The 18,957-nt window shown below is 43.5% G+C and overlaps 1 protein-coding gene across 1 annotated transcript in view; it reads left to right on the top strand.

The window, feature by feature from the left end:
- The window catches only part of AKT2 (AKT serine/threonine kinase 2), a 1,641,635-nt gene that overhangs the window by 281,204 nt on the left and 1,341,474 nt on the right, over nucleotides 1-18,957 (top strand). The window contains exon 5 of the mRNA XM_044062375.1: nucleotides 2,777-2,842. Within this exon, the coding sequence (XP_043918310.1) occupies nucleotides 2,777-2,842 (66 nt within the window). The remainder of the gene's footprint in view (nucleotides 1-2,776; nucleotides 2,843-18,957) is intronic.

Below are 18,957 nucleotides of genomic sequence, written 5' to 3'. Positions count from 1 at the left end.
TGATAAGGAAAGGGGAGTATCGAACCTTTAACTTTCTTGCCTTGCAGGGAATGGTTAGGCTTGTGAGCGACTTACCCCTAAAGTTGTCCTTTGTGGATTCTTCTTAATTGGAAATAAGTGAGTTTCAGGCACAACAATATCAACAGGCATCCAAAACGCATCTCCTGGTTCGGGCAGCTTTTTGTATGCTTTTCTTCCTTTTGCTGTGATTTTCAGTGCTGTATAAAATTGACCTGTCTGTTACACTGTCTTAGCTTGTATATCCCCTTTTATTCTCTGTTTGATTTAAAGCTTCAACTTTTATTTGAGACCAGCATTGAAAAATAATTAATTTTAATGGTTAGGTCAGTGCATCATGGCAACCCCCCCCCCGAAAGTAAGCAAACAAAAAACTTGAGTGTTTTTGCTGATATCAACCACTGTTTTATCAGAGGCTGACATGTCTTTGCTAGGCAGGAATGTTATGACATTTGCAAGGCTGTCATTTGGTTATCTTTTCTCATTTGTGAGAGGCTGAATTACATCTTTCTTTTTTTTTGCCTGCCTCCACTAGCCATCAGCCCTCTCCCAATCATTAGTCCTGTTGTTTTTTGTTCGCCTGTGGAATGAGAACCAGTCATGATAGCGGTTAGTCAGGCAGCCACCAGCATACCTCTCAACTGTCCAGGTTTTTGCAGAATGTCCAGATTTTTGCCTCAATTTTTTGTCTGTTCCTCATAAAATTTGTGATTTTCTGGATTTTTGCAGCAAGTCATTGAGGACTGAATTCACTAAATGTTGAGAGGCATTTGAGTTTCAGACTTAAAATTCTTCAGAAAATGCATGCTAACACAAGAACTTTTATTCTAGCAACTTTCTAAGTTTATAAGAACAATATGTCAAATTTGTCCTTATTATTGGGTTTTGTTCCCCCCTCATTTTTGGCTTTGTCCAGACTTTTAGTGTTGAGGTTGAGAGCTATGGCATCATGTGTTTTTCTTTATATGTATCCAAAAATATCACAAGGAATAAACCATGTTTCACATCAAAATTAAATAAATAAATAAACCAGCACTTTGTTGTGATAAAAACAGACATTTATTCTGTTGTGCAGTTGGAAAAGAAAGATAAACCTGTTATGTTTATACAAGCTGCGTCAAGCCAGTATGCAAGTGTAGAAAAGTAGTCATTACAGCATACTGTAGTGTAATGAGAGCAGTGTGTTTTTGTACTGAGAAAGGGAAAGCACAGTTACTGCCATTTTCTTACTACTAACAGGGTTTCCATAGAGTTAAAACGGTACAGTCAGCAGTTTTGACTTTTCTGTTTATTTTACTGCAGTAGTATTGTAAACATAAAACACCACCATATCAGTCTTTTGTGCATTAATTACTATCATGAAGTATCTAGACTATCCTCTGGTGCTGGTCCTTGCATGGTTGTATGATGTATTATTTATTCCAGACAAAATTATTGCATCTGAAGGCTGTCCTAAACCAGTGAACTGCTGCACATCTGGAGACAACTTTTTAGTTTTGATAGATTTTTGAACAGCAATCATTATCATTAGAAAGCAGCATTTTGTTGTTTGACAAGCACTTTTGTCTGACACCTTATAAAGGTTTTAACCAAGTACAGGCAAGATAAATATACAAACACCTTTATTTCTGTGTTTGCATTATTTAAGAGTGAAAACTAATAGCAAGTCATAGCAAAATTAATATTTTACTTTTTTTTTGCATTGTTTTATAATGTATCTAGTTTGGTGCATGTTTCCAGGTTTACTTTAAAATTTACTTAGAGTGGTAAGTCTTGATAAAGTATTGTTTTGCTCCTTAGCTTCTGGAGGATGAATGCACTGTTAATACTATGCAGACGTGCTTGTGAAAGTAAAACATGATCTTGGGGAAACAACATGCCGCATTATGGTCTTGAGTAATTGAAAAATACTATTGCTTGATGCGCCAGATGCTGGCGAAAAGGGAATATCTCACTTTGGTTTTCATGATTACAGATGTGGTACAGTGTTTGCTTTGCAGTGTAGAATGCTGTATTTGCGGAATTATGCAAAGTATGTACAGCATCTGGGGACTATGGTAATTTATCTATGCATGAAACTTAGCATTTGGAGCATTTATTAATTTTTCCATATAGATAAGTGTGGTCCTATTTTCTTTTAATTAGGTTGAATTTGGGTAGACAATGAATATAGTTTGCCATCATATGATAATGCACTAAGACTGTTAGAAGGTCACTGGTTGAGTTAAAAAATACTGCATCAGTGAAAATTGGAGTGATTAAATCCATTTTAAGTCTGATATATCCAACATTGTGGTAACTGCCTGTGATTAATACGTAAGGCTAGATGAAATGCAGAACGGGTTTACCAAGGTGATTACAGATGTGGAGTTGCAGCCATATGAGGAAATCAGACTGGGACTTTGATAAGTAACCTGTGGTCTCAAATGCTGGGATTTGATCCAGTATAGTGATACACCAGATGTAGACTTGTGACAATTTATAAGCATAAAATTAGAGAAAATGTTGAGGTTAAGGACTTTTAAGGAAAACTAATAGGACAACAAACTAGTTTTCTTAGAGAGTTGGCACCGTTTGGAATCCTACAGAAGTGGAAATAAACAGCAGCATAAGAATAGAATGCTTTAAGAATGATCTAGATAAGTTAAAGGGACAGAGTGTTACACGGTGTGACAGACTTGTCGGGTTACTTGCCCGACAGTGGTATTCTATTTGTATTCTTAGTATGCTCATTTTTTTGTTTTTTGTTTTTCTTTAGGATGAAGTAGCCCATACACTTACAGAGAGCAGAGTTTTGCAGAATACAAGACACCCTTTTTTAACAGTAAGTACAAGATATTGTGTTATGCAGGGATAACATTTTTTTATCCATGTGTTAGGATTTTGAAAGCAGCGTACCTAGTGGTTATGTATTGTATACTAGTATTCATACTTTAATACATCTTTTTCATTGTTGCCAAATATGTAAACCATTCTTGTATTTAAACTTCCGCTGTAAAGCAAAACTTATTTTGAATTTTTGTTAGATCATTATCTGTTTTGTTTCAGGTGACCATTGATATCAGATTTAATGTAAGATGATTAGCACTACAGCTTACCATTTAATGTACTGTAACTGAGTTCATTCATTCTGATGTTGCTTAGCATCTTTTGGTCTCCTTGAAGACTGTGAATTTTTGGTAATATGATTTATGAAATTCTTTAGTCTAACTCTAACAGAGACTATACCTTGCTTTGTAGCCCAGAGAATGGAGCCCTTAGTACAGCAAATTTGACTGGGGTTTTGTTAGCAACCCAGCACTCAGAGCCAGGAAGGGAGGGGGAAGAGGAGGAGTGAAGGGGCATGGCTTGCTTGCCTCTCCCATGGGTGGCTGGCTGTGTGTGTGTGTGTGTGTGTGTGTGTGTGTGTGTGTGTGTGTGTGCTCACGCAGTGAGTTCTGTGCACATGGAGGAGATGCACTTAGTTTATGCAACTGTCCTGGTGAAACCAGGGAAACCACCACTCCTGCTTCAGGGGAGAGGCTGGGCTGCTTTGAGAGAATGCCTCATGTGAAGGAGATAGTGTGTTCTCCACAGTCAGTCGTTTACGTCTCTCCCCAGTACTTTCAAGGTGCATGCAGGGTTTGGGGTTGTGGAAACAAGAAAAAAGTTTGAACTACCTTTGATGGCTGTCTGAATGATGGCCCTCCTGGTCAGCCTTTTCCCTGGTGATGAGATTGAGTGCGTCTTTGGACCGGAAGGGGGCTGATGATCAGTAGACAGCAGGGACAAAAATGTGAAAAAACCCACTGTTTAATTTTGGCTCATGGGTCTTAACTAGTTATTAAAAGTGAAATAATTCATGAATGGATAACTAAATAATTGAATGTTTTGCAGCCTTCACTTCAGGTGGTCACATTGTTTTAGAAATGTGCAGAGAATCTGCCATAGTTGACATAGTTGTAGTTTTAAAATCAGAGGATTTTGGTCTACTGACTGGTCAGATGCCGTGAACTTTAACCTTCAGAAACCAACAATCTGATGTCTGTTTTCATTCATTCATTCCTGAACTAATGGGTTCCGATCCGATCATCGGATCTGACTCTGCCATTACACTAGTGCGTGGCCACCAAAAAAACTCTTGAGCTCCTTCCCCTACCCATAATTCCCCAACCCCTAACATCTCTCAGATCTCATTTGCCACTTTTGCATCTAGATATGGCCGCCTTCAACTCTTGAGTTGTTGAGTGGAAGATAAGTATAATTTACATATCTCCTAAAAACTGTTAAATTGATCTTTAGATTTAAATTTACTTTGCTATTACTGATAACATTTACTTTCCATACACCTTGGAGTGTACTTTTTTCCTACCGTTATTGGTAGGCCTGGTCTATTCTTCCCATTCTCTTTACACGTTGTGCATCTCTTTTAATACCATAGTAGGTACCTTTTTTACTCCTGGATTCAGTAACATCTCTACTAAGTGTACACTGTTCTGTGTGAATAGATAACACAGGCATAACTCACACCTTCCTCCTATTTTTAGTTTTCCTACTGATATTCTTGCAGCTTTAAATATTGACAGGGATTTGTAAAGGTTACCACAAAGTGTAGACTGCATGTACACTTAGTGTAATCTTTCTCCGTGACTAGAAAGCACAAAAAATGTGATGATTTTTCTTGAATACATATCGTGTATACCTAGTACCTAGTGTAGGCTTTATTGAATCTGGCCCTTACTCTTTTTACAAATATTTGTATCCCTTCAACTTACCGTCACTGGTATTTAGTCTTTCTCTTCTATCGAGTTTAAAAAAAAAGTTATTTGTCGTCGTAGTATTCTCTCCTTTTTCCGAGAATGTCCGAAAAAGGCTTTGTAGGATTTGAAAAGTGCGCAAAGTGTGGGCACAAATTGTCCTTCTCTGATGCCCATAATCTTTGTGTGTACTGCTTGGGCCCAGAACACTTACAACAAGAATGCAACATCTGTTGCGGTTTTAATCCCCAAGCCCTGGCTGACAGGAAAAATAGATTTTGAAATGTTTGCTGTCAACTTCCTTCTCCAAGGCCATTATCTTCCTCCTCAGAATCTTAAAAAAATAGTTTGGATAAAAAAGTAAGATCGGATCTGTAAGTAGTTACATTCTGGCTTTCGTTGGATCTGATCAAACTGGTATTGGATCCTACATCCTTGGATCTGAAGTCTTTACCCAGGAGAACTTATTCTCCTCATCTGGATCCAGTCCCGTCCAGAGTGCCTTCTCCCGTACTAGAACGATGCTCCTAGTCTTCATCCCTATCATCTTGTCATTCCTCCAGGAGTCTCACTGAAGCAGATATGAAGAGAATGATAAGGAAAGTCTTCACAATGCAAATTTTGATTAGAGTTCTTATGGCTCCCGCCCCTTCAGGTCAGGAAGCTCGATTATCTACTATGCCACTTATTACAGTTCCTTCTCTAATCCAGCCTGTTGCTTTATAGTTCTTGTATTCGAGCCTTCCCGGTCCGTCTGCTTCGGATCCAAAGAAAGCACCTTCTTTTGATCTGAATGTTGCTCTGAGTGCACCAGCTGCGACATCCTAAGAGCAGGATAACTCTTGAGTCAAAGCATCCCTGTCGGATCTGGGAGGTTGAAGTCAACTCTGAAGTTTTCGGAGCCTCAGCACTGGATTGCTTGGCTCCAACTTCCCCCTTGGGTGGGTTGCTTTCAGAGCAGAAGAAAGTGATGGGTCAGAAAGAAACTTGTTTCTAGGCTCCGTTGCTTTCCTTCTGTCTGGAGTGATCTGTTTTCAAGGTTGTGAAGAGGGTGTTCTCTGTTCTGGCAGGACAGATGGATCCTACCCCCCTCAGATTCTCCCTCTGTTTCTCATATGTCTTTGCATCTTGGTCCTCAACATTCTACCCCACAGGGACAGCCAGCTCAATGCCTCCAGACTCCCTAGCAGAGTATTCTAATCTCTTCTGATACTTCACCGTACCATCCCTCTGAGAAGTTCGTAGAAAAAGAAAGTGCAAAAGGAGACACTTGGACTGTCCTCAAGAGTCCGTCACTGAGGATACAGATTTTGGTGAAGGAGAGGGGTCCCCAAAATCACCCCCTGATGACATTTCATTTGAGGACATCTTTGAGATCCTTAAGCAGAAGGGTGGCTGGTCTTCCCACGTCCCTTTTCCAGAGGAATCAGTATTTCTGTAGGCCTTTGGAGCTGGTATGTTTACCTCCTGGGCTACTCCACCCGCCAATGAGGTAATTGATTTTGGTTTCTAGACGGACGTGGAAGGAACCTGATTTAGTTGAGCCAGTCCCCAAAAAACCAGACCAGATTCTGTCTATTCTCTGGCTATTCTCTAGTAGGAAGGGAATATGTAGGGGTAAGGGGTGCCAGTAGATGCCATGGTCGTAGTGCATTTACAAAAGAAGAACTTGCTGAGCAGAGTTCCTCTGTCCATCCTATTAACAGATAGTCTAGGGTGGTTGACAGATTTGAGAGGCATGCTTATGTTTGAGCAACTTTTCCACTCAGATCGCTTAACTATCTGGCACAATTTATGAGACTTCAAAGAGATTTGATTAAAGAGCTATCAGAATCTCTTTCTGGAACTAACACTGCTGAGGCTCAATCTTCAATAGTGCCTCAGTTGGCTACCCTACAAGCTGCATCTAATTCGTCCATGAGGCTTATCTTGCACGTTTGATAAGGCACCTCAAGGGTTGTGGGTTTGGGTATTTCCATCAGGAAATATGCCTGAATGCACCTGTGTGGTTTTGCAGAGTCCTTCAAGTCCTTGTTCATTAGTGCTGCTTTTGACGGCACATGTTTGGCCCCACAGTGAAGGACACACTCCAGGAGTGAGATAGATGGAAAGACCCTCTCTACAGTGGGAATGCGTTTTTCAACCCCTCAAAGGACCTTGTCCAAGAATCAACAGGGAAGTCAAAAAATGTGGTTCAAAAAGTCTTGGGGTCCTTTCCAGGATATATGTGGAGATAGTTCCCCCAGAGCAGAGGGGAGCTACAGTGGATGGCAATATCCCCATGGCAGTGGAGGCCTGCAAAACCAGGGGTGTAGATCCCTTTTCCAACAGACCCTTTCAGCGCTCCTGAAAGGAGGATCGATGCCCACCTCTAGAGGCAGTCAAGGGTCGCTTAACCCTGCACCAGAGAGTCTGGTTAGATATAACAAAAGACATTTGGGTGCAGAGGATTATTTCCACAGGTTATATAATTCCATTTTCTGTACCTCCTCCATTTGTAAGAAAATTTCCTGGTGTTTCACCCAATTGGAGGAAAGCAGCAGCACTAAAATAGAAAGGCCTCCGGTCTTCTATATGCTTACCCTCCGAGCCCCCTGATTCCCAAATTCCTGCAGAAAGAAGCCTGGTTGAAGAGCAAAATCATCCTCATTGTGCCTTACTGACCTTGGCAGATTTGGTTTCCCTTCCTTTGGCCTCACCTACAGTGCTCATCTTGGATTCTAGATCATCTCCTGTCCTTCTGTCCCACCTGACAGGCATGGTTCACCAAGATATCTCAAGCCTCAAAATAACAGCATGGTTTCTCCAATTCCTTTAATAGCCAGACAACCAAGGCTCTCTTCCCCTGTCAGTTCCATACTTTTATCTTCTCGTAAACCTTCTACTAGGAAACTCTACAGGAGTAAAAAGAAAAGGTTTTGTTGTTGGGCAGGTCAAACTTAATTGACCCCTTCTCAGCTCCAGTTCGATATGTTCTGGAATTTTTGGTGAGTTTATTTAATGAAGGTTCTAGCTCATCAACTGTAAAAGTCCATCTAGCAGTAATCTCTAATTTTCTTGTTGGATTTCAGAATTCTTCACTGGCTTTCTCTAAGTTGTGCAAAGCCTTTTTGAGAGACACACTCCTGCTAAGACCCCCTTTATAAAGACCCTACTCCACCATGGGTTTTAAATTTGGTACTGTATGCCTTAATTCATTCTCCCTTTGAACCAGTAGCTAAATGTGATCTTAAATTCCTGACTTGGAAAACTATATTTCTAGTTGCAATTACATCTGCTAGAAGAATTTCAGAACTTCAATTATTATCTTCTCAGGCTCCATACTTGATTTTTCATAAGGATAGGGTAATGTTACATACCGATGCTTTCTTCCTTCCTAAAGTGGTGTCAGAATCCAACATCAACCAATCCATTAACTTGCCAGTATTCTTTCCAAAATTTGCAAATAAAGATGAGTATATGTTGCACTTATTTGATGTCCATAAACGGGTTCGCTTCAGAATCTCGAACTACTGAAATCCCGATTTTCAGTAGCCCAAGACCAGAACTGAAACCCTATAAGCGTGAAATTCAGAGATTTTGAATTAGTGGTTCTGGTGTTGTGGTGTGTGAGTGGATGGTTGGAGATGTGTAGGTCAGTGTTTGTGTTGTATGGGTTTTGGGTAGGGGTTTTAACGTGTGTCTGTGTGTTTTAAGTGTGATGTGTGTGTGTGCAAGGAGAATGTAGCTTATGTAGTGGTTTTGTGTCTTTGTCTGTGTAGTGCGACTTCAGAGTTAGTATATTTAAGTAGGGGTGCGTGCGGGGTGCAGCCCCCACATGGGGGGTGTAGGGGGGCTTGCCCCCCTGTTTGTATGTAGGGTAGGTGTTTGTGTTTGTGTAGGGAGAGGTGTATGTGTGTGTGTGTGTGTGTGTGTGTGTGGCATGTTTAGTATAGAAGTCGCAATTTTAAATTTCGCGCTTCTGGGGTTTTGGCTTTATGGTCTCGAGATACTGAAATTCGAGATTTCAATATTTTGAGATTATGAAGTAAATCCCCATAAACAAATACGTTTTACTTGCATAAAACAAAATAAATCATTCAGTTCAGTCCAGCTGTTTTTCTCCTTTGCACATTCTAAATTTGGCAAATCATTTACAAAGGTAACGCTAGCTAGATGGTTGATGGGATTGCATTTCATTTGTCTATAACAAGTTGAATCCGTCTTTACCAAAACCTTTAAAAGCTCATTCAACAAGGTTTATGGCAACTTCTTTTGTGTTCCAGTCTAGAGTTTCCATGGACGATACATGTGCGGCTGCAACTTGGTCAAATCCTCATACTTTTATCACTCATTACAAAGTAGGTCAGGCCTTGAAGGGAAGAGCACCCTTTGGCTCATCTGTACTCTGGAATATCCATCCTTAGAGTCCACCTAGGATTTTAGGTAGCTGGGGAACTCTGTCCCATTAGCTGAGGAATGAATGAAAATTGACAACATCAGATAAAGAAGTTATGTACTCACCATAACATTCCATCTGTGTTGTCCATTCTCAATCTTCAACTCCCTACCCACCAACCCCCATCCTTTTTTTATGACTGACTTCTGGAGGAAAGAGTGACTTCAAGGACACTACTGCCCTTTGTGTTGAACTCCAGATATGGCATATCATAATAGCCTTTCTGTAAAGCAGCAAACAAAATCTGAGAGATGTTAGAGGTTGGTGCATTATGGGTAGGGAAGAAGCTTGAGAGTTTCCACTGTAATGGCAGAGTCAGATCTTAAAATTGAATCTGAACCGATTGGTTGAGGAAGAATGAAAGTGGACAACACAGATCGAACATTATGGTGAGCACATAACTTCTTTTTATTTGAAATCTTCACTAGCTGAGTATAACCTTGTCTTGATAGAGATGTTAAAGTATTCTCTTGCCTTTGTTTCTGTAATATTTGAAGCCTATTTGGTCCTTCTTGTGCCCCATTTTTCTTAAAGATTTTTGATGTTTTTGTTTTTATTTAATTTAGTTTTATTTTATTTTACATTTGTTCTGAGAAGACACTCCACACAGTTCTGAATATTTCAGGAGATGGAAAAAAAACATAAACCCTGCTGATCTTCATTTAAAAGTCTTACAGTAGATCACTAGATGTTGAATTAACTTGGAACTGATATGAAGACTTCCAGCACAGCTGTAAAAGGCATGTGTGAATGACTACAACCTAGACTATTGAATTAGTTTGGGTTAATGGGATGTTGCGAGTGGTTGCCAAGTTTTCTGGATCATATTCTGTAAAGATTGAGGGCTGTTTAGTTGCAGTTAAGATTTCTTTTGAAAAAAGGAAATGAGTTTTTATGTGCAGCTTTAAAAGTAATCATGGAAAATGAGATTTATGCCATTGGATGCTGTCATGTTAGATTGCAGTTAATAGCATCATTAGTACTCAAGGTTTTTTTATGCTCATACCTGAAGAAGGTTTTCTGGAGAAGCTTTTATTGTTCAGCATTCTGTGGACATAAGGGCTGTGTAGGTACTATTTATGCTTATTCTGTTAATGTAGGAGAGTATGTATTTGATCATAGTCATTTCATTGATGTACATCGTGTTACACTGCTGCAGTCATTACACTTGGATTATCCTGCCGTCAGGCGGTTCCCCAGTCGGCCTGAGTTCCAAAGTCTTGGTCCGGCGTCAGTTGCTGTCGCCTCCTCCCTGACGTCAGTGCCTCAGGGGTATATAAGATGCAGCCGATGCCATTTTCTTCAGTCTTTCTTGCCGCATGGTGTCCGAAGCATAAGCAGTTCGCAAGTGCCGGTTGGCCGACTCCTGAGATTTTCATTCCGAATCCTGAACTGAAGTCTTCTACAAAGCTAAGTATCCCGTTGGGGAAACTTTTTCTTGCCTCAGACCGATGTCAGTAAAAGTTAATGACTGCATTTCTTGTGGGAAGCAAATATCTCATAAGGATTTCCACTCCTATTGTATTCCATGCCTAGGCCCAGACCACGACGTCACTGGTTGTTAGTTTTGTCCTAGGTTTAACAAGCGCACTATTAAATGTCAGTTTTATTTTGCCTGACATTATTTTGGCAGAAAATTCAATTACACCATGCCGTCGGAACTTCCGCCGACCGGAATACATAAAAAGCGCAAGGACAAGGACAGGCATCTGAGGCCCAAATCTCACGACGAGGCCTCTTCTAGGCCGGTCGCCGGTTCTTCCGTTTTCAGCGAGGCGCCTACACAGCCCCTGACTACCGCTTCCACAGAACCACAGACCGCCTCCGACTCCCACGTGGAGCTGGCTGGGCCTTCGGACGCTCTAGGTTTTCAGCTTCCCGAAACTAGCCCTTCAGAGGGAACCCAAGTAGCTGAGCAATCCACAGCTTCAGAGGGTGTTTTCATACCTACCCAGTTAACCATTAAACCCTCTGCTAAGTCTAAGCCCCCCTTAAAAACAAAGAAACAGACACAGCATTCTCCAGTACAGGCTTCCATGCCTAAGATACAAATGCTAAAAATGGCCGAAGACCTAATTACCCTGATCAGGGGGTCCCATCCCCCTCCTGATAAAAGGCCCAGACAGGATGCAGACTATGAATCTTCCGACCAGGTGTCCATTTCCTCAGATTCATCCTCAGACCTAGGATATTCTTCACCCCCTTATGAGGATTCTGATGCTGAGGAATCAATTCCATCAGCGCCTCCACCTGAGGACTACTCCTTTGGGGAGACCATACATACCATGAGGGAGCATTTCCATTGGGAAAGCCAGGATTACTCAGAATCCAAGAAAAGGCTCAGAGACTTCCTTTTATTGCCTCAACACAGACACCTTGCTATTCCGCCAGTGTTAGATATTGTGGATGATGTGTACACTGAATCCAGCTTAAACCCTGACTCCTTACCCCCAGCTCCAGTTAAACCTTGTAGATATTACAGAGTCCCTGACTCTCACAAATTTATGTACAAAAGCCCTGTTGCTGACCCTGAAACTATTTCTCAGGGACCCAAATGGATTAAGGCCTCATCAGCAAAAAACCCCAGCTCCCTCTGACAGAGATTCCAGAGCATTAGACAGATGGGGAAAGAAAGTATATACATCTGCAGCTTTAGCAATGAGAGCCTTGAATTGCCAGTTTCACATGCTAAAATATAAGCAGTTGTTGATGTCTCAGTTGAAACAAAAGATGCTACCAGATTCAGATCCTCCTAATTTTAAAGAGATGCAGGATTTATTGCATGCAGCTGAACAAGTGGGAAAACATACTTTGCAATGTGGGTTTGATTCCTTAGAGGCCTCCTGTAGAGCAGCAGTTACAGGCTCTGTCATTAGAAGGGATGCTTGGTTAATACCAGATCATGTTAAGGCCAAATTATTGGATGCACCTTTGCAGCGGGATGTGTTGTTTGGAGTTAAGGCAGAGGAGGTATTAAAGAAGATGGAGGATAAGGCAAAATCTATGCAAACCGTGTAAGATTTCTTACAGGTTCAGCCTCCTCGTTTTAGCAGAAATTGCCAACAAAGTATTGGTCCTTTCCAGTCACTGACAGACCTCAAAGTAGCAGATATAGACGTTCAAGAGGTAGAGGTCAGGCACATGGCCCTTACAGACCTCGACAATGGGGTACACCAGGCCAGAAAGAAGGGGAAGACAGGCCTCAACCTTTTAAAAAGCAGCCTCAGTGAATTTCCACTACAGCTGCCAAACAGCTCTCTCTTGGCAGCACCCTTAGGAGGAAAACTGGCACTTTTCTATCACAATTGGCATTGCATCACCAAAGACAAATGGGTTCCCAACATTGTATATCGAGGTTACAGGTTCCACTTTCACACTCTGCCAAGGTTAAAAGGAATGCCAAATCTGCCACCAAATCAATGGGCAGAGGCTCAAAAACAAATTACAGCACTCATGGACATGAGAGCTATTCAAAAGGTACCACCACAGGAGCAAGGACAAGGATTTTACTCAAGACTCTTTTTGGTTCCCAGAAAGGACAAAGCCTGGAGACCCATTCTGGACCTTCCTTCTCTAAACACTTAACTGGATGTTCCGAAATTCAAAATGTTGACACTACAGCAGCTTCTTTCCATGCTGGGCAAGAAAGCTTGACTCGTGACTTTGGACCTCAAGGAGGCATACCTGCATGTCCCTATCAGACAAAACTGCAGAAGATGCCTCAGATTTCTAGCTGGTTCAGTGCACTATCAATTCTCTGCACTGCCCTTTGGCTTATCTACTGTGCCCAGGGTCTTCACAAAGTGCCTGGCACCAGAAATTGCATTTTGCAGGCAAAAAGGAATCCAAATTTATCCATACCTGGACAACTGCCTGATTCAAGCAGGGAGCAAGGACATTCTTCTAAAGCATCTGGCGTACGTAAAAAAGTTAAGCTGCCTGGGGTACACAGTAAACGAAAAGAAATCAAAACTAGTGCCCTCACAACAGATAATATTCCTGGGTGCCAGCTTGATCACAACAGCCCAGATGGCTTATCTCATGCCAGACAAGCAAGGTCAACTGACTCAATACTTTCATTTGATGGCAACAAAGACCCAACTCCCTGCAAGAAAAATTCTGCAGGCCTTGGGCTACATGGCATCTTGCATACTACTAATTCCATATGCCAGACTGCATATAGGGAAACTACAATGATACCTAAAGAGTGTATGGTCTCAACACTGTCAAAATTTGGAAACTGTTTTAACACTAATTCCTTGCCTTCAACAGGAGTTTTGATGGTGGGCTCAAGCCTGTCACCTCAACAAGGGACAGCCTTTTACTCAACCCACAGCCAGGCAAACACTGACAACAGATGCATCGGATTACACCTGGGGAGCACACATGGCAAGAAAATGTATTCAGGGCGAGTGACCCACAGAGCAAAGACATCTCCACATCAATCAAAAAGAGATGCTAGCTGTACAAAATGCAATTATAGCTTTCAAGGACCTGCTGCATCCAGGACAACTACTACTAAAGACGGACAACACCACAGTTATGTGGTACATAAACAAGCAAGGGGGCACACACTCCTACCCCCTCTGCAGACAAGCCATGACCTTGTGGAACACAGCTCTAAACTACCAAGTTCATCTGCAAGCACAATTCCTGCCAGGAGAGAAAAACACACTGGCAGACGACCTAAGCAGAAACATCATGGACCCCCATGAATGGGAATTGAACCCACAAATATTCAGAATGATAACACAAAAATGGTGGAGCCCGGACATAGATCTGTTTGCATCCCCAATGAACTGCCAGTTACAGAAATTCTGCACAAGGAGCTACCATCCACAAGCATGGAAAGTGGATGCCCTCTCATTCAGCTGGAAAAACCTGCAAGTATACGCTTTCCCTCCTTTACCTCTACTTCCAAAGGTACTCATAAAAGCCAGGCAAGAAGAGCCAAAGATGATCCTGATTGCATCACACTGGCCACGCCAGCACTGGTACCCAATCTTAAAGAACTTAACACAAGAACCACCCTGGATTTTGCCTTAAATCCCACAGTTGCTGACACAGCACAACAATCGGATACTTTACAGCCAGCTAAAGATCTTAAATCTAGCTGCATGGAAAATTCCTTAGTCAAGCAAGCAATGCCTCTCTCCAAAGCTGTTATGGATGTCATTGTGGAGGCCAGAAGGCCTAGCACCAGGAAAGCCTACTCAGATAAATGGAAGAGATTCTGTGTCTGGAACCAAGCGCACAGCCTTGACCCTCTTGTCCCAAACATTCCTCAGATACTTCAATACTTAACGGAGATGCTGGACAAGGGCCTCTCCTTCTCATCCATCAAGATCCATGCCTCAGCCATTTCTGCTCATTACAACACGGATCCACCAATTTTTTCTAACCCTTTGCTCAAACAGTACCTCAGAGGGGCTAACAACATAAGACCACCCCGTAGAGCACCTACACCAACTTGGGACCTCAACTTTGTTTTGGAAAAATTAACTATGTAAGAGTGTTCAATCTCGCCGTTTGTTCTTACACACGGGTTCGGAGCCGAGGAGCCGGGCGAATTGCAAAGCTCTGAATCTCAGAGAAGCTCGAGACCAGCCCATATCCCACAATCCTCCGTGCCATTACTCAGATCTAGTTTGCCGCTGCAACAGATCGGATCGAGGAGAGCTCGGACCAGATAGAAACTTGAGGAGTTGTTAGTATTTTCGGATAAGAATTCTATTTTTTTCTTTCTGATATTTCCTTATAGTTAGTAGTTATTGCAGAAGTGCTGTGTGTGTGATATATATATATATATATATATATATATATATATATATATATATATATATATATATATATACCCATTTGTCTTCTTCAGGCACCCTTTGTGGCCTAACCCTTTTTCTTGGGTGTGTTTTTTTTGTGAGTGTTTTCTGTATATAACCTTTTTCTTATACATATATTGTTATAGGGTTAGTATTTTTTTTTTCTGTTATCATAGTTATTGTTATTACTGTACTATGTCAGAAAAAGCTAAATCTGGCTTTAAAAGATGTCAGTGTGGGCAGAAAATGTCCATTACTGACAATCATGTTTCCTGTGTCTACTGTCTTGGCCCTCTCCATCTCCAATAGGATTGCTCTATTTGCCATTCCTTTAGCGGGAGGGTCATGACAGACAGACGCAGGAAGCTTATTGACAGAGGATTGCTGAAGCCTGCCTTTCAAGAGGCTTTGGACAAGTCAGATCAGGCTTCTAAATCCTCGAAGGGGTCGAAGATGTCTGAGCCCATGACATCGGCTCCGAGTTCATCTTCTCTGGTTCGTTCGTCGGTTCCACAGATCTCAGGGCCGAGCGTCGAACATTTATCTTTTCCTGAGCCCCAGATCTTGGAACCGGTGTCGGAACTGCCACCACCGTCCATTCTTTGGTCGGTGCCATCTTTGGCTCCGTCGACACGTTCCTCCAGACCCTTGTGTGACACAGATGTGGATCGTGTCGTGCAGAAACTCATGGAAAACACGGCCCTTTCCAAGTTAATTGCAGTTTCCTCCCAGTTGGTGTCGAAACTAGAAGGCCTCCCCATATCTCCAACGGGTCCTCCTTCGAGACCCATCCAGATCTCGGAGCCGGGAGAAGATGACCTGATGATAATGGAGCCCCTCGGTGCCAAAACCGTCCATTGCACGATCGACACCTTTGACTTCGACTCCTTCGGAACCGTTAGGGGAGTCGCGGAGCCGACTGTCTTTGCTCGGTTTCGGGACCGAGAGTCGTACCCACCTGTCGGTGCCGACTCTCCCTCTCGGGGCCTCGGCACAGACTGGTTCGGCTCCGTCCTCTGGGTCGGAGCCCACGGCACCTGGTTCTGGGATGCTTCCGTGTTCTTCGGAACCGGGGGAGCCCTTGGCCAGGGGTTCGGGGGCCTTTGACCTTATGAGGAAGGTATTGTCTGCACAGACCACCACATCAGGGGAATCTTCTCCTTCCTCAAAAGGGCCACTTTCTGTTTCTGCTGACACGATCCATCCCAAGCGTCAAGCCCAATTGCCTCCGCCACCCCCAGAGGGTTCCCCCTGTTCCTTGGAGGCCTCACCAGAAGCCCCCTCTGATGAAGTCCCAAGGAAACGGTTGTGCAAGAGGAGGCACATAGTTTCCCCACAGGAGTCTCTAACATCTGACACCGACTTGGATGAGGCAGAGGGGTCCCCCAAATCACCCTCGGAGGATGTGTCATTTGCAGACATCCTGGAGATCTTGAAACAGAGGGGTGATTGGCAGTCCCTAGCTCTTTCTGAGGACGAGTTGGTGCTGCTGAAGGCTTTTGGGGCTCAACCTTCTACCTCCTGGGTGACCCCGCCCTTCGATGAATTAATGGATTTGATTGCTCGAAGGGCATGGGAGACACCTGACACAGTGGAACCAGTCCCTAGGAAACCAAACAAGTTCATCGCTGCCCCCCAAGATAAATCTTATCTCACCAAGGGAGTCCCTGTCGACACTATGGTGTTGGCGGCAGCCACGAAAAAGGAGATGTCTGAGTCTTCCTCATCTGTTCATCCTCCTAATAAGGATTCTAGGACTATGGACAGATATGGGAAGCGCATTTTTAGTTCAGCGACTTTTTCCATGCGTTCGCTAAACTACCTGCCCCATTTCACACGTTTGCAGAGGGATCTCATCAAGGAGCTGACAGATACCCTCCAGGTTAACACAGATGCTGCTGTTTCAGAAAACGTAACAGCACAACTTAACACCCTCACCTCCATAGTAAACTCATCCATGAGGCTCATCTCGTATGCAGCCGAGGGATCGAGTAGAGCTGCAGCTTCAGCGATTGCTCTTCGAAGACAATCATGGATGTGGCTGTGCTCCTTTGCGGAAGCCTTCAAGTCTTCCTTTGCCAATGCCCCTTTTGATGGTGCCACACTTTTCGGGCCCAAGGTTAAGGAGACTCTCACTCGGTGCGAGCAAGAGGGAAAGACCCTGTCTGCTGTCGGGGTCTGTTTTTCCGCTCCTACTAGACCGTACCCCAAAGGGCAACTAGGTGGAAAAATGTGGTTCCGTAAGAATCAGGGATCTTTCCAGACCACACAGAGTGATACTCCCTCCAGATGCAGAGGAGGTGGTAGAAATGGAAGACGGCGGCAGAGGGGGTCCGCATAACCAAGGCGACAGGGATTCCGTCCCTGGGAAGCCTTTCCAGCACTCCTGAAGGGAGGCCCGGCTGTCCTACTCTGGAGGCAGTCGAGGGTCGCTTAGCTTTATACCCACTGGCCTGGCTAAACATTACTTCAGATTCTTGGGTAAAAAGCATTATAACCAGAGGATACAAAATCCCTTTCATTTCAACACCACCTCTACAAAGAAAATTTCCAGACATGCCACCCCATCTGCGAAAGCTAGCAACTGTAGAAATTTCAAAGCTGCTCGAAAACAGAGTCATCCAACCAGTCCCGGCGGACCAAAGAGAATTCGGAACTTACTCAAGGTTCTTTTTAGTTCCAAAAAAGACGGGGGACTGGAGACCGATATTAGATCTCAGCCATCTCAACAACTTCGTGAAGAAGGAAAAGTTCCGGATGGTCACGCTTCAGTCGATCCTTCCATTCTTACAGAAGGACAATTGGATGTGCTGTATAGATCTCAAAGACGCGTACTACCACATCAAAATGGCCAGACCGTCCAGAGATCACCTGCGCTTCCGGCTGGGGGCCAGTCACTTTCAGTTTCGAGCTCTGCCCTTTGGACTCACCTCAGCCCCCAGGGTATTCACCAAATGCATGGCAGTAGTTGCGGCTCACTTGAGACGACAAGGATTCCGGGTGTTTCCCTATCTGGACAACTGGCTCCTCACCGCCACCACGGCCGCCTATTGCAAGCCAGAGACTATACAATCGGCCTTTGTTCCCACTTAGGGATATCCATAAACTTCGAAAAGTCTTGCTTATCGCCCTCACAGTGTATTTCCTTCATCGGAGCAGATCTAAATACACGATAGACACTACTGAAACTCCCCCCAGTAAGAGCTTCAACGCTCAAACAGCAGGTGGTCCTTCTAGTCAGCAAGAAAGCCCCAGCCAAACTGGTGTTAAAAGTGTTGGGACTAATGGCAGCCGCACTAATTGCAGTCCCTATGGGAAGGTTACACATGAGGATTCTTCAATGGCTGCTCTTTGCGCAGTGGTCGTTCCAACACATACCCCTAGCGCACGAGATCAGGATAACAGAATCTTGCAGATGGGACCTCTCATGGTGGGTGCACGATCAGAACCTCACTGTGGGTCGTCCGTTCGTTCTACCCAGTCCAACAGCCACAATAACCACGGACACTTCCCTGATAGGGTGGGGGGGCTTTTTTCAGGGAAGAACAGTTCAAGGAGAATGGTCCAGCACGGAGTACACTGTACATATAAATGTTCTGGAGTTGAGGGCGATGTTCCTGGCGTTGCAACACTTCCAAGCTCTCTTACCTCTAGGAACAGTAGCAGTTCAGACAGACAATATGTCTGTAGTCTGGTACATAAACAAACAAGGGGGAACCAGGTCCTACCCGTTATGCAGAGGCGCCATGAGAATTTTGCAATGGGCAGAGTCCACGGGTCGCTTTCTGATAGCAACGCAAATCCCGGGGTCATCCAACGTCATTGCGGACAGGTTGAGCAGAGCCATCCTGTTACCTCATGAGTGGTCCCTCAATTCACAGACGGCAGAAAAGATCTTCCGCAAATGGGGCCAGCCTTGCTGCGATCTGTTTGCTTCCCCATTGAA

This window comes from Protopterus annectens, chromosome 1.part0 (assembly GCF_019279795.1).
Source record: "Protopterus annectens isolate FY-2018-M chromosome 1.part0, PAN1.0, whole genome shotgun sequence".
Taxonomy (NCBI): domain Eukaryota; kingdom Metazoa; phylum Chordata; order Ceratodontiformes; family Protopteridae; genus Protopterus; species Protopterus annectens.
Note: the sequence above shows the minus strand (reverse complement) of the source record. Positions and strands in the feature narration are given on the sequence as shown.